Here is a 16,652-nt window from a genome sequence, read left to right as displayed (position 1 = left end):
TAATACGGAAAGTACTTAAATGATCTGTTATCTATCAAGATCCACCACTCTAAAAAAAAATATTATTTTTTTGTCTATGGGTGGCGTCTGGTACAATTTTTTTTTCCGGAGGAATTGGAATATATTTCTGATGATATTTATTGAGAGGAGAGTGTCCAGTGGAGCCTTTTAAGAGCTCTCTCACTGTACTGGCTTTACAAATTTGATGTTAACTGTTTTTATTAATTATTTTGCACACACACACACACTACAAGGCTCTTATAGGAAGTATTTCTTCAGCTTTAGAGTTGTCAGGAAGTGGAACAATCTGGAGAGCGAAGTAGTGGAGGTAGGATCCATACATAGCCTTAAGATGAGGTACGATAAGGCTCATGGAACAGGGAGAGAGTGGATCTAGTAGCGACCAGTGAAGAGGCGGGGCCAGGAGCTATGAATCGACCCCTGCAACCACAATTAGGTGAGTAGACACTAATTAGCACTTCGTACCAATAGGATCATAGACTTCTGGCTCATGGCAGCATGACAAGCTTCTTGAGAGCTTGCTTCAAGGCTCATCAAACAGAACATAGTCTAGGTGGAAGCTGGAGTTGAAGAAGTACTGGAATCAGAGCCAGCAGCAACACCAGCTGGAGGAGCACCACCAGCAGAAGCACCACCAGCAGAAGCACCACCACCGTCAGCGGCAGCTGCAGTAGTGGTGGTGGTGGTGGTCGGAGGTGCGGTCACCAGCTCAATATTATTAGGCTTCAGATAGCTGTAAAGAGTTAAAAAAAGGTTAGGAGACGGAGGATCGAGCCTCCACCACTCCTTGCGTTGAATTACTCACACGGGTTTAGCACTTCATGAAGTGTAATCTAGGGATGCAGCCTCGGGGAGAGTGCTTCATTGATCACTATCATTTATTATACTGAAATAATTCAGCTGACGATACAAACTATAAATTATTATATTAGTTTAAATATATATGTTTTTTCAAGTTAAAATATTCTTGCTGAGCTCAAAGCCTTCAGGTATATTGCTGGGGAAGCGCTAAACCCGCGAGGCCTACCTGTAAGGAGAGAGGGGGACTGCAACAATGCTGAGCCAGTGACCATGATAGTGGAACTGCCACACTCCCTTCCAGCCGGCCTCTGGGTACACGTTCCACGTCCGCAGACACTGTAACAACGACAAGCAGACTGCTGATGACAGGATATATACACTGATAGGTGTATCTCTCAGTGTTTATTTTAATCTATATGTTAAAGTATTCTTGACTGGTGGTGAAAGGGTTACACGTAGCTTCAGTGACACTCGTCTATTCCACAGGCTTTAAACCCCATTAACCAGCCAACCAATAACCCCCTGAAGGTTTTACTATCCTGGGAAAACCCACTGTGTGGTAATTGTTCTTCAAATGTACAACATAGCAGCGAATGCTTAACCAGTTATGGGTCGTTATTTGACTGAGAACGATGTCAGAACTCAGAAGACGCCTGTCCTGTTGTCTGACCAATAAAACACCACCAACAATTACAACCACTCATGTAATTAACGTAAAGCATGATTATGCCATGGTTTTTAACGTGCAATCATAGCTAATAAAGCAACGATTATTTTGAAAATAATCCAAGTGTAAATTCATTGATACAGTAATTGCGAAAATCAGTCTGATTAAGTTAAAGGTAACTGCTAAACCTGTATGGAACAGACAGTGCTGTGAGTAAGGGCTTGTAGTGATAGGAATTATTGGAGGTGGGGATTTATGTCGGTGCATAATTGAAGTCAAAGTTGTGGCACTGGGTTACTTTTCATCAAAAAAGTTAAGTCTATGTTATTTGTGGAACTTTCGATGAAGAAGTTCGAGTGAATATGTCAATGCCTTGTACACTCTTTATATTAACAAATAAGAGCTAAGAAAATATATACTGCAGCACAAAGGTGGTTTAGGTTTAAGAACAAGAGTTAGTGGAATTAAAGTTTAGTGATGTAAAATTAGTGTCATAGGTTACTATTTAAGTCAGAGATGTAGTCTGTCAAATGTGGGACTTTTGGCGAGGAGGCCAGTCAGAGTGAATGTGTCCGGCCTTGAACCTATGGAAAACTAATTGTGCATGCTCTCTGATAGACGGGAAAGTCTATACAATGTAACACAGTTTGACCAATAAAGAAAAGATATACGTTACAGAACAAGTTTCTATTAAAACAATATTTTGCTCTGTGAAGAGAGTTATGTATACTTGATAGAGTTCTATACAGCAAAACTTTGCTTCTATAAAAACCTGTTGTTAAATTTATCTTTCCTTGTCTGGCAGATTTAGCTCATTATGCAGGACACGTAAATTTCCCACACCTGTATACCAACACATTCAACAAAAGTTGCACAGAGTAATGATCGAGCGTGTATACTGACCCCCATTACTGTGATCAAAGTTGCTTCGTCGATACGACTGCCGTTGTAAGAGATGAACATCACCAGTGGATTCTGTCAAGGAAGAAGAGGCTCAGACATTGTAATGATTGTTGATGTTTGTTATTATTGCTGTTGTTGCTATGAGGTGATATGTAGATATACATCACCTTTCCCTCTCTTCTGATAATAATGATAATAATTATAGATGTAGACACTAAATTTGTGTATGTGTGCACTTACCTCCTTATACAAAAGGTCGTGCTTACAGAAGTCGAATCTTATAACTTCTGAAGCCTTCAGTGTGTCCAACAGCCTCTCCTCGTACTGAGAAGATTCCAACCTGAAAGACCGTGGTGAACATTGAGTTTACGTGGGGGCTTTTCAGCCAACACTTGAAGACTTGGCTTATTAAACAATGATTGTTGGAACAGACATGATGTAAGCGATTTCAGTGTTCTAACAACTTACTGAAAATCGGCAGCCTAATAACATTTTAAGCAGGAAAAACATTTGTCACTTTCACTGAGGCTTTACCAAGTATTTGGTAAAACCTCACTATGGGTAACAAAGCCTCAGTGTGGGTGACAAAGCCTCGTTGTGGGTGACAAAGCCTCACGTGGGTGAGATCTTTGTGGGTTAGCTGTGAATTCTTCCAGCTATGTATTGCAAATTTTATTCCCGGTAAAATCTATCGTTACTCACTTGCGCACTTCACTGTCAGGAAGGTCGTAGTCGGTGGTGAGAGCGAGGATATGGTCCCTGAAGAAGTTGTGCTGGATACCTCCTTCAATAGTGACCCCACGGTAGCCGAAGTGTCTAGCTCTCGGTACCTCAGGGTACAGAAGAGCTCTTCCACTCCCTTCTCTGAGAGCCGACCCAAGAGGCTGATACCACTCTTTACTCTGTATGGGACAAGATTAATTATTATTATTATTATTATTATTATTATTATTATTATTATTATTATTATTGTTATTATTATTATTATTATTATTATTATTATTATTATTATTATTATTATTATTATTATTATGAGCTGCGAATAAGGGAAACTTTAGCACAAAAATTGACGTCTGCAAAACTAATCTTTCAAGAGATTTGGTATGTATTTTTTAGCTGCGGTATTTAACATGAGTCAATCTGCAACTATATTCAAGTATACTGAGTATATTCACAACCTAGCAACAAAATGGGAATAAACACTGAACATTTCGGCCCATTATGAGTCATTGTCGTGTTAATATCGGTCCAGGATGGATCGAAATGTCATCTGGAGGAGCCAGAAAATAGGTGTAACCACATAAATAGTTGAATTTAGATTCAGAAAGTGTTTAGTAAAGCACTCACTACGATTTGTTGTAGAAGAATGAAATGTAATCATTGAGATGAATACTTTAAGATGCCATTATAAATGTTAGAGAACTACATGAATTAGAATTGTTGGGTGTGAGTGGTACCTGTCTAGAATGGGGCAATAGGCTTACTGTAGTACTATTCTCACATACTCACATAATTCGCCAGAGGCCAGTTGGGTGCCATGTACTGGTGTACAGTGGTGTCTGGGATGAGGAGAGCTATGGGGTTGAGTTCATTGGTGCGATACACTGTAGTTAGATTGTTGGCCACATCTCTGTAGCCGAAGAAGTTGAAGGCGGAGATAGCCAGTACTGTAGGATCTCTCTGTAGCACTGGCGATACAGCCTGTAGGAACCTGCATCATAGTCCAATACTTTATAATCTAGCAACCAGGACTCGACCCATACAACTACAAACTGGTAGGCACTATTATTATTATATTCATATGGGAGTGGTAAACCCGTAGAGGTTATACAGTGTCTGAGAAATATTAGATAATAGACTGGCATAGTTTCACGATGGATTGAAACTTTTAGATTTCCTCTTGAGCTGAAGTCTGAAGATGATATTTTTTGGGCAACTTGTCATGTGTTGTAGCTACGGTATTGTGACTTTTTTCTTACTTAAAGATATCGACGGAGACCTGAATATCGTCTTCAAGAACCAGGAGGTGAGTGCAGGTGAAGGGCGGCAGTGAATCTTCTGGTAGGCCTCCCTCAGGCACTGTCTCCCTGGAGAACTTGGCACCCATCACGTCCCTGTCAGCCAAGAAACATCCATGGGGGTTCGTTTTAACAATTTCATAACAACGTGTAAATAATAAGTGAAATGATAATACCAAAAAAGCATGACTCCTTGTTGTTGAATCACTTAACATGGTATTTTTGAGTGTAACAATGCATGAAAGTCATGTAACAGGGTAATAATGTTGTTAGAATTACCGACATGGTACAGGATCTCTGTTAACAGAGAGGCTTTACTATCACTGATAAACTCTGCTGACTCAATACCACTGACAGACCGACCTAGAATCAGTATTTAGGCAAACTCTCAATGTATATAAACTGAGAGTTATATACCTCTAAGCACAAGGTCTATGTGTACTGGAAGGTGTGTTATCTTTCACTGCACAAACTGAGAGTTTGCTTTAATCTCTATTTTACGGATTAAAATATTTTTCACTGGAGGTGAATAGGTTACATGGAGCCTTAATGACGCTCATGTAATCAATAAACATTAAACCTAATTAACCAACCAATCTCTCAATACATACCCCGTGTTTGGAAGCTCTGAATGGCAATAGGAAACAAAAGAGGATAGACAGTAGACAAATAAGAAGATCAAAGCCTCAAGGAGCCTCACCTGAACACCCTCTGCATCTTGTGCCTGATGTGTGTCTTGGTGGAATTGCCTTGCTGGGCAGTGACCACAAGATGCACACCGAAGAGTCTGGCTACGGCAGTGATCTCTCTGTGATGAGTGTCACTGTACACTGCCACACGGTCTCTGTTGAGCCCTGAAGCCTCCCACAGTGCCTTCAGCGTCCTGATCACCAGCAGCAGGGTAGTCAACAATCAAATGTTTAATATCACACTTGACAGTTAGTGGAGTACAGTAAGGTTAACCTCTGTTTCTAGCGGAAGGAGGATCGAGCCTGCAGCACTCCTTGTGATTAATATCCCACATGGGTTTAACTCTTCATACACAATAATAATACTGCTGATGCTACAACCACTACTGTTATTGCTACTAATTTTAAAACAACGACAATTACTTTGATGCATTGAAAAATATAATTAAATAATCCCGGGACTAATCAAAAGATGAACTTAATTTGTAAATAACATTGTCAATATAAGGGTCATTAAACCCTTATAACATAATTGAAGTTACACATATATGGACAGATAGAAGTACTGATGTAAATTAATATATCCCCTTTATATAACGTGGGATATGCTTTATATAGCTTGGAATACCCCTTTATATAACGAGGGATACCCTTTACATAACGAGGGATACCCTTTATATAAGCCGGTGTTCCACTGGCTTACCAGTCCACCCCTTTAAAAATTGGTCATAGAATTTATCAGCTGCTATACTCACTTATAAAGGTAATGAGGTCTGTTTGAAGCCAGGATGACCACCCCCATCTCCTTGTACATCTTCTGGTGCGACAGCTGCGTGTCCACCTGCAAATATTGATGCCATGAGCCCACTCACCTTACTACCAAGCACTAACACTAAGACAATCCAGGATGGGGGGGGGAGGGGGTGGAAATCTTTAGCTCAAGTACTTTCACACTTCTCAGTGCGTCATCAGGAGCTATGCAAAGTTGCAAGGCAACAACATTTGCTGCCTTGCAACTTTGCATAGCTCCTGATGACGCACTGAGAAGTGTGAAAGTGCTTGAGCTAAAGGTTCCCCCCCCCGTGGCTTGTCTTGCATTGTTAAGATCGCCTGTCTGCAAGTTTTGCTTTAAGATGGAAGTAATAGGCGTGTTATGCAACCTGTTATAAAATCCTTTACATATTTATGCATCTTTCTACCACTATTCTCCAGTTTTTATTTAAATCATGAAAATACAAGCTACAAGATAACTGTAAGATGAGAGGAAGGTCAGGTGTGATCACTAGTATACTTAATACTACATCGTGTTTAAAAGCAACCAGAGTGGAAATTTTTTATAAGTGTTTCACACTTATGTGATATCACATTTGTGTGCCATCACCTGAGGGATAGCAACTACTGTGTGTGATGTTGAGGAGACAGAAACACAGACTAACAATTCTGCCAGAGTACAAAACATTTGCCAGGTTTCCACTGCATACTTGTAAGAGAAGAGGGAGGGAGGGAGGGAAGTAAGGAAGGAAGGAAGGAGGAGAGGACTCACCTTGTCATCAGCGTGGAAGAAGATATCATGCCAGCTGGTGACATCACACTCACACAGAGCTCCATAACCATCATATCGGTTGCAGAACACACGTCTTGCATCATTACGCTCGTTGTGCTCCCACTCACACTCTCCTGAGAAATACATTATTATTATTGTCACCCGTAGGGGTCATACTCAAGGAATGGGATATAATCAGGCTTGATCCAGGTAACGGAAACGTATCTCCAGGTCCCTGGGTCAAGAGTTCACTGACTACCTGAGTCTCCCCTCGGCTCCTCGTTTTCTTACAAAATTCACCATTTTCTTCTTTAACCCTCCGTTTTCTAACTAAAGGGCGCGTTTTCGTTTTAGATAGTGTTTTTTTTTAACCCAATCAATCAATCAATCAGTCAGTCAAGTTTATTCTCTATAAGGATTACAGTGCGGGGTTTATAGATTTTGGATATTGTGTGGTTTATATGTTTTAAAATACTAATTACAGAGGGGGCCACTAGGACACCTAGCATGGCTAGGCATTTCGGGCAGACTTAGAATAATTCTTAACTTTAAATTATTACAGATTATGGTATTAAGGCTAAGTGACTATTATTATAGTTTGTGAGTTTAGCAATGTGAATGCTTTTGTTTTGGCACAATACATAGTGTCTATATTGGAGTATCATAGGCAAACTTATGACTAGTTAGGATTCATTATTTTAAGATTAAGATTAGTATTTCTGGGTTTATAGTCAGTGGGTGAGTGTAATTGTGAACCACCAGGTGGTTATCATGTAGTTAGTTGATGGGGTGTATCAGGGAGATAAGATGTTTTCTAACTGTAGATTTGAAAGTGATGAATGTGTCTGCAGTTCTAGAGTTTTCAGGTAGGGTGTTCCAGATTTTAGGCCCTTTGACACACATTGAATTTTTGTAAAGGTTTAGTCGGACACAGTGAATGTCATAGAGATGTTTGATGTTTGTGTCTGGCGTTATGCCCGTGGGTCCTGTCACAACTATCAAGAAAGCGTTTTAGGTCAAGGTTAATATTGGAATTTAAGGTCCTGTAGATATAGATTGCACAGTAGTAAGTGTGGATGTTCTGAACAGGGAGTAAGTTTAGATCTATGAAGAGTGGGAGGGTGTGTTGCCAGGGATGGGATTTAGTGATTACGTATTCTTACGGCGGCGTTTTGTTGGGTTATTATTGGCTTTAGGTGTGTTGCTGCTTTCTTCTCAACTCACAATGCATTTCTCTAAACTCAATGTTTTCTTCTCGACTCAGCGTTTTCTTTGACTCATTAATTTGTCTGATTCACCATTTTCTTCGACTCGCAATTTTCAACTCAACTTACCAGTTTCTTTAACTCACCGTTCTCTTTGACTCACCATTCTCCTCGACTCACCGTTCTTCTCCTCGAGGTCAAAGTCGGTCCTGAGGAAGACAGGTCCTCCCCACTCGTATCCAGTATCAGCAGTAGCCACGTTAGAGTAGGTTTCAGCCATCTTGAGTCCCCCCTTCCTGGTGACCAGGGCCCACATGTCTCTGTAACCCAGCTTATCTGACCACCGTGACCCAAGCTCCTTCAGCTTGTTCCTGCCACGCCATGATAGGCTCTTACTAGCCTCGTCCTGTTAAAGTTACACGAAATTAAGCGAGTTTTCACTGAAGAATTACTTAGCACAGTTTTGTGATACAATGATCTTGAATCACACGTGTAGCTCAGTGTGTATATTTAATGTACGATCACCCAGCAAAGTTAAGCAGATTAACTTATTTCCATTAGCTTCCTATTTTACGAATGGAGTTAGACCAATAGTTTAATTGGTTGGGAAATGGGGTTTGAAACCTATCTACTATGGAAGGGTCTTTAAGGCTGCACAAGAATGCTTTAACACCTAAAATAGGGATTAAATTAAACTCTCAGTATTTAACGCTGAGAGAAAATACTCCTCTATCTGGAGTCTGGCTGAGTGGATAAAGTACTGTGTACTATTGATGCAGAGTTTACAAGTTCGAATCCTGCTGTGGACTGAGAGATAATGTTCGCCAATAATTTCGCCCGTTTGCAAATTATTAAGCACTTCTTGGTGTATTATATAGTAGATTATTCTCTCTTTAAATATACACCAGTATAACTTGAGTATCAGACCGGGCCGTGGGGGCGGTGACCCCTGAAGCTCTCTCCAGGTATACTCCAGGTATTGAAACAGATAATGGAAACCCTGAGAGGTGTATGTCTCTCAGTGTATGTATACTGAGAGGTGTATGTCTCTCAGTGTATGTATACTGAGAGGTGTATGTCTCTCAGTGTATGTACACTGAGAGGTGTATGTCTCTCAGTGTATGTATACCGAGAGGTGTATGTCTCTCAGTGTATGTATACTGAGAGGTGTATGTCTCTCAGTGTATGTATACTGAGACGTGCATGTCTCTCAGTGTATGTATACTGAGAGGTGTATGTCTCTCAGTGTATGTATACTGAGAGGTGTATGTCTCTCAGTGTATGTACACTGAGAGGTGTATGTCTCTCAGTGTATGTATACTGAGAGGTGTATGTCTCTCAGTGTATGTATACTGAGAGGTGTATGTCTCTCAGTGTATGTATACTGAGAGGTGTATGTCTCTCAGTGTATGTATACTGAGAGGTGTATGTCTCTCAGTGTATGTACACTGAGAGGTGTATGTCTCTCAGTGTATGTATACCGAGAGGTGTATATCTCTCAGTGTATGTACACTGAGAGGTGTATGTCTCTCAGTGTATGTACACTGAGAGGTGTATGTCTCTCAGTGTATGTATACCGAGAGGTGTATGTCTCTCAGTGTATGTATACTGAGAGGTGTATGTCTCTCAGTGTATGTATACTGAGACGTGCATGTCTCTCAGTGTATGTATACTGAGAGGTGTATGTCTCTCAGTGTATGTATACTGAGAGGTGTATGTCTCTCAGTGTATGTACACTGAGAGGTGTATGTCTCTCAGTGCATGTATACTGAGAGGTGTATGTCTCTCAGTGTATGTATACCGAGAGGTGTATGTCTCTCAGTGTATGTATACTGAGAGGTGTATGTCTCTCAGTGTATGTATACTGAGACGTGCATGTCTCTCAGTGTATGTATACTGAGAGGTGTATGTCTCTCAGTGAATGTATACTGAGAGGTGTATGTCTCTCAGTGTATGTATACTGAGAGGTGTATGTCTCTCAGTGAATGTATACTGAGAGGTGTATGCCTCTCAGTGTATGTATACTGAGACGTGTATGTCTCTCAGTGTATGTATACTGAGAGGTGTATGTCTCTCAGTGAATGTATACTGAGAGGTGTATGTCTCTCAGTGTATGTATACTGAGAGGTGTATGTCTCCCAGTGTATATACACTGAGAGATGTATGTCTCTCAGTGCATGTACACTGAGAGGTGTATGTCTCTCAGTGCATGTACACTGAGAGGTGTATGTCTCTCAGTGTATGTTTACTGAGAGGTGTATGTCTCTCAGTGTATATATACTGAGAGGTGTATGTCTCTCAGTGTATGTATACTGAGAGGTGTATGTCTCAGTGTATGTATACTGAGAGGTCTATGTCTCAGTGTATGTATACTGAGAGGTGTATGTCTCCCAGTGTATATACACTGAGAGATGTATGTCTCTCAATGCATGTACACTGAGAGGTGTATGTCTCTCAGTGCATGTACACTGAGAGGTGTATGTCTCTCAGTGTATGTATATTGAGAGGTGTATGTCTCTCAGTGTATATACACTGAGAGATATATGTCTCTCAGTGCATGCACACTGAGAGGTGTATGTCTCTCAGTGCATGTACACTGAGAAGTGTATGTCTCTCAGTGTATATACGCTGAGAGGTGTGTGTCTCTCTGTGTATGTACACTAAGAGGTGTATGTCTCTCAGTGTACATACACTGAGAGATGTATGTCTCTCAGTGTATATACGCTGAGAGGTGTGTGTCTCTCAGTGTATATACGCTGAGAGGTGTATGTCTCTCAGTGTACATACACTGAGAGATGTATGTCTCTCAGTGTACATACACTGAGAGGTGTATGTCTCTCAGTGTACATACACTGAGAGATGTATGTCTCTCAGTGTACATACACTGAGAGGTGTATGTCTCTTAGTGTACATACACTGAAAGTTTAGTTTATCACATGTTATAGTGACTGAAATATTTATACTGGTAGTGAAAAGATTACATGGAGCTTTAATGACCTTTGTGTAAATGATAGACGTTAAAATCCCTTTAACCGACCGACCTCTTTATAGATAAAAAAGGGTATATACATGGAGAGATGTGTATCTTTCAGTGTATTTACATCGAGAGATGTATATCTCTGTGTATATGTACCGAGAGTGCATATCACTCAATGTATAGGCACAGTTTATAATAATTCTCATTTCGTGTATTAGAAGTTTTGACTAGTAGTTTACAAATAACACCAACTAACCACCCAACTAACCACCCGACTAACCACCCGACTAACCACCCGACTAACTAACCATTCAACTAGTTAACAGGTATTTACCAGTACAGCGAAGACGATGATTCGGCCGTCACGAATATCGTCGATAAATTCGACCATCTCCTCCTCGACACCGACTGAGAATGTGTCAAACACTTGTCGAGCCATAACCTTGCCAGAGTGTTGGTTGATGACCACAACATGTAGACCGCGGTCTCCTAAGTTCCTGTAGATCTGAACAAAGACCAATAAAGGAGTGGTTTAAGGGGAAACTCTTTAAAATTAATCCTTATTCAACCAAGGAATATTTTCATTTATGTATTCAGTCTGTTAATAGTTCTGGGAGGTTCATGAACTCTACACACTAAATAAACCCTTAGTAGCTATATGAACCCCAGGAGCTAGATGTACACTAGGGACTTAAAGAACCCGTTACCCTCAGAAACATCTCACGGCTCACCTCCTTCTTGTTGAGGGACATGAAGACCTTATCTGAGCTGGACATGAGGGTCAAGGTCACCGTCTGATTGGTGATAGCATGACCTTTGAACCTCACCTGTAAATATAACAAATATGCAGCTAAGAAAGTGACTTCTGTGTTTTTTGTCTCAGGAACCTGAAGTGTTTTAGGAGTGACACTAATGCATGTCACATGTGAACTTTGCTGCTCCCTCATATATTTATCTAACCTATCAGTATAATAATAATGCTATACAATACCGAAAAGTAGACGAGTAAAACACATGTGTAACAGTTAGGTGTCTTCATTGTCGACACTTTTGTCACCAATAAAGATGTCCGACTGTTGCACCTTTGTTCTACTCATCTAGTCTAAGCTATTTTGAAAACCTTTACCTGATTGCTACTCTTGCTATCCTTGTGCTCGAAATGCACCGCTCGTTAGTGGCTTTCTTTTGTGCCTGGCAATATTTTATTATATGTAAACTACATTACCAGTATGCTGCAGAAAAGAAATAAATATATTATTATTATTCCACTTGTTTTTAAAACCATTCAAGGTTTTAGCTTCAACGAATCTACTCAGCAGAACTAAATTCGTTGGGATAATACAACGCATATTACCTTGTGACTGTCAGTGATGTTTGCAGTAGCCATGGACCATGACGAGGACTTCTTGGCCTTGTTGCCACTACTAGTACCACTACCACTCTTTTTCTCCCCACCACTACCACTCTTTTTCTCCCCACCACTACCACCCTCTTTCTCACCACCACTATTCCCCAGGCCACTGGTAGGGATGGCCGGGGGTTGCAGGGGAGGTGGGGGATTATCACGGGTGACGGGAGACGGGCGAGGTACCACAGGGGCGCCGTCTGAGCCCTGGTTCTGCTGCTGTTTCAAGGTTATCGTAGTATGCCCTAACGTCATCTTATTCTCAAAGATGGGGTCGATGGCCTCTCCTGTGCGGATGCAAAACAGTTATTGTGTACAATTAACTAATACAAATAAAATAGCTTGGGAAATTAATAAATAAATATTGAATTTAAATTATTACAATGAACATATATTTGTAAATACTACAGCTAAACAAGCTATAGATCAATATGGGCCACTAAAACAGCAAGATACACAGAAGTGTATGTCTCTCAGTGTGTATACACCTGTGCTTGCTACCCTGGGCTCGCTATCCTGGGCTCGCTACCCTGGGCTCGCTACCCTGGGCTCGCTACCCTGGGCTCGCTACCCTGGGCTCGCTATCCTGGGCTCGCTACCCTGGGCTCGCTACTCTGGGCTCGCTACCCTGTGCTCGCTATCCTGGGTTCGCTACCCTGGGCTCGCTACCCTGGGCTCGCTACCCTGGGCTCGCTGTACTGGGTTCGCTACCCTGGGCTCGCTACTCTGGGCTCGCTATCCTGGGTTCGCTACCCTGGGCTCGCTACCCTGGGCTCGCTACCCTGGGCTCGCTGTACTGGGTTCGCTACCCTGGGCTCGCTATCCTGGGCTCGCTACCCTGGGCTCGCTACTCTGGGCTCGCTACCCTGTGCTCGCTATCCTTGGCTCGCTACCCACCTGGAACGATGAGGTTGGATAGTTGAGGTGGATGCTGTGCAGGGTGTGTGGTAAGCAATTGCAGCAGCAACAGCACACACACAGCAGGCAGTACCACACGCTGCGGGAACAGCATAACTGTTACGAGGCGTTACAGAATGTTACGAAGTATATTAGAGGTAGTTACAGGGTGTTACGAGGGGTTAGGGACTGTTACAGGGTCTTATTGACCGATACAGGGTATTAAGCATGGATAAAGATACTAGGATTAATCTGGGAATGGTAATGGGTGCTAGGATTAATCTGGGAATGGTAATGGGTGCTAGGATTAATCTGGGAATGGTAATGGGTGCTAGGATTAATCTGTGAATGGTAATGGGTGCTAGGATTAATCTGGGAATGGTGATGGGTGCTAGGATTAATCTGGGAATGGTAATGGGTGCTAGGATTAATCTGGGAATGGTAATGGGTGCTAGGATTAATCTGGGAATGGTAATGGGTTGTTAAATGATAATGGGTCGTATATCAACTAAGATATCAACATTTTCTGAATTCGAGAGATATGTTTGAGAGAGAGAGAGAGAGAGAGAGAGAGAGAGAGAGAGAGAGAGAGAGAGAGAGAGAGAGAGAGAGAGAGAGAGAGAGAGAGAGAGAGAGACCTACCTTTATAATTGAACTAGCTTTACCAAACACACGTCGACGGATGAAGCTCAACAGTGTCATCCTGGAAGAAAAAAAACAGAGACTAAGTTAACGTTGTTACCAACAACAACACTACAACAACAATAAGAACAACTACAACGACTACAACAACAGCAACTACAACAACAATAAGAACAACTACAACGACTACAACAACAGCAACTACAACAACAATAAGAACAACTACAACGACTACAACAACAGCAACTACAACAACAATAAGAACAACTACAACGACTACAACAACAGCAACTACAACAACAATAAGAACAACTACAACGACTACAACAACAGCAACTACAACAACAATAAGAACAACTACAACGACTACAACAACAGCAACTACAACAACAATAAGAACAACTACAACGACTACAACAACAGCAACTACAACAACAATAAGAACAACTACAACGACTACAACAACAGCAACTACAACAACAATAAGAACAACTACAACGACTACAACAACAGCAACTACAACAACAACAGCTACAACGACTACAACAGCAGCAACTACAACAACAATAGCTACAACGACTACAACAACAGCAACTACAACAACAATAGTTACAACGACTACAACAACAGCAACTACAACAACAATAGTTACAACGACTACAACAACAGCAACTACAACAACAACAGCTACAACGACTACAACAGCAGCAACTACAACAACAACAGCTACAACGACTACAACAGCAGCAACTACAACAACAACAGCTACAACGACTACAACAGCAGCAACTACAACAACAACAGCTACAACGACTACAACAACAGCAACTACAACAACAACAGCTACAACGACTACAACAGCAGCAACTACAACAACAACAGCTACAACGACTACAACAGCAGCAACTACAACAACAACAGCTACAACGACTACAACAGCAGCAACTACAACAACAGCTACAACGACTACAACAACAGCAGCAACTACAACAACAGCTACAACGACTACAACAACAGCAACTACAACAACAACAGCTACAACGACTACAACAACAGCAACTACGACAACAGCTACAACGACTACAACAACAGCAACTACAACAACAGCTACAACGACTACAACAACAGCAACTACAACAACAACAGCTACAACGACTACAACAGCAGCAACTACAACAACAGCTACAACGACTACAACAACAGCAACTACAACAACAACAGCTACAACGACTACAACAACAGCAACTACAACAACAGCTACAACGACTACAACAACAGCAACTACAACAACAACAGCTACAACGACTACAACAACAGCAACTACAACAACAACAGCTACAACGACTACAACAACAGCAACTACAACAACAACAGCTACAACGACTACAACAGCAGCAACTACAACAACAGCTACAACGACTACAACAACAGCAACTACAACAACAACAGCTACAACGACTACAACAGCAGCAACTACAACAACAGCTACAACGACTACAACAACAGCAACTACAACAACAACAGCTACAACGACTACAACAACAGCAACTACAACAACAGCTACAACGACTACAACAACAGCAACTACAACAACAACAGCTACAACGACTACAACAGCAGCAACTACAACAACAGCTACAACGACTACAACAACAGCAACTACAACAACAACAGCTACAACGACTACAACAACAGCAACTACAACAACAACAGCTACAACGACTACAACAACAGCAACTACAAAAACAATAGCTACAACGACTACAACAACAGCAACTACAACAACAACAGCTACAACGACTACAACAACAGCAACTACAACAACAGCTACAACGACTACACCAACAGTTGTATCACATGAGAGTGTCTTACCTGGAGAGGTGATTCTGCAGGTACGAGTAGATATGTGTCTGAGGTACCTACGTCAGCAAGAAGAGCACTCAGGTACTTCTTTATGCCTGTTTTTCTTCCTTTCCTTCCTTCCTTCCTTTCTTCCTTCCTTCCTTCCTTCCTTCCTTTTTTCTTCACGGTAGGTACACACTACACAGAGGCACCTTCACCTAGCTCCCTCACCTGACTACACCTCAGGTACTCCTGAGAGGAGTCTCAACAACCTCAAAATTCCTAATTTTATCCTCGTACGTGTCATCTAGCCTCCTAGCCACCCGAGCCACGTAGATACCCATGACAAGTTGTTTCCTGTCCTCCCTATCCCGCCAGCCCTGACTGTCCCTATTACCGCTTCATGACTGCAATTATGTACGTTCTGTTGAGGTGATGTTTGTTTAGGAGATACTGTTAAAAATAAAAGCGTAGTCAACTGTTGTTAATGGCCATTTTTCCTGCCAGGAAGAGCTGTTTTTATCTGCTTTCTGTCTGTCTGTCTGACTGTCTGTATCTCTCTCTCTGTAGTGTATATACACTAAGAGGTGTGTATCTCTCAGTGTATATGCACTGAAAGGCGTATATCTCTATGTATACACATCGAGGCGTGTATCTCAGTGTGTATACTCTCACTGTATATAAACTGATAAATATGTACCTCTCAATGTTTACAATATAAAACGAGAGGTTTGTATCTCAGTGTATATACAGTGAGAATCTCATTGCCTCTCTTAAAGGTTAAAAACCTTTTGCCATTAGCCTAAATGACCCATGTCAAGTCGATAGGGTTCAAACTGTTAAAAAAGTTAATTTTTACATACTTGAGGCCGAAAGAGTTATTGTTTACCAGAAAACCAGAGAAGAGGCGAGCTATGTAGAGAAAGCTTGGAAGGTCGCAGTAATTATAGTGGTTAGTGGTTAGTGGTAGTAAATGGTGGTGGTGATGGTGAAGAGTGGTAGTGAAGGTGGTGTTGGTGAGTGGTAGTTATCATGGTAACTA

The 16,652-nt window shown here is 41.4% G+C and overlaps 1 protein-coding gene across 1 annotated transcript; it reads right to left on the bottom strand.

Annotated features, from left to right (window-relative positions):
- Window positions 1–372: 372 nt before the first annotated feature.
- LOC128699949 (protein O-linked-mannose beta-1,2-N-acetylglucosaminyltransferase 1-like) lies at window positions 373–15,791 on the bottom strand. The gene is made up of 17 exons (XM_053792787.2): window positions 15,641–15,791; window positions 13,769–13,829; window positions 13,127–13,226; window positions 12,179–12,516; window positions 11,556–11,651; window positions 11,159–11,329; window positions 8,028–8,253; window positions 6,643–6,776; window positions 5,855–5,940; window positions 5,111–5,293; window positions 4,372–4,506; window positions 3,902–4,103; window positions 3,095–3,294; window positions 2,633–2,732; window positions 2,393–2,464; window positions 1,049–1,158; window positions 373–754 (listed from the first exon to the last, which is right to left on the bottom strand). Exons 2-17 carry the CDS (start codon window positions 13,826–13,828, stop codon window positions 571–573), a joined length of 2,397 nt encoding a protein of 798 aa, XP_053648762.1. The 5' UTR covers window position 13,829; window positions 15,641–15,791; the 3' UTR covers window positions 373–570.
- Between the last annotated feature and the right edge of the window lie 861 nt (window positions 15,792–16,652).

The sequence above is a fragment of the Cherax quadricarinatus genome, chromosome 64 (genome assembly GCF_038502225.1).
Source record: "Cherax quadricarinatus isolate ZL_2023a chromosome 64, ASM3850222v1, whole genome shotgun sequence".
Lineage (NCBI taxonomy): Eukaryota > Metazoa > Arthropoda > Malacostraca > Decapoda > Parastacidae > Cherax > Cherax quadricarinatus.
The sequence above is the reverse complement of the archived record's forward strand: the minus strand, read 5'-3'. Positions and strand labels throughout refer to the sequence as shown.

Bases quoted from the DNA above. Each gene is read 5' to 3' on its own strand.
- LOC128699949 (XM_053792787.2), bottom strand. From the start codon at position 13,828: ATGACACTGTTGAGCTTCATCCGTCGACGTGTGTTTGGTAAAGCTAGT. The intron at 8,254-11,158 runs GTAAATACCTGT...TAACTTTAACAG, and splicing joins TCATCGTCTTCGCTGTACTG to GACGAGGCTAGTAAGAGCCT. The intron at 4,507-5,110 runs GTGAGGCTCCTT...CTTGGCTGACAG, and splicing joins AAGATGCAGAGGGTGTTCAG to GGACGTGATGGGTGCCAAGT.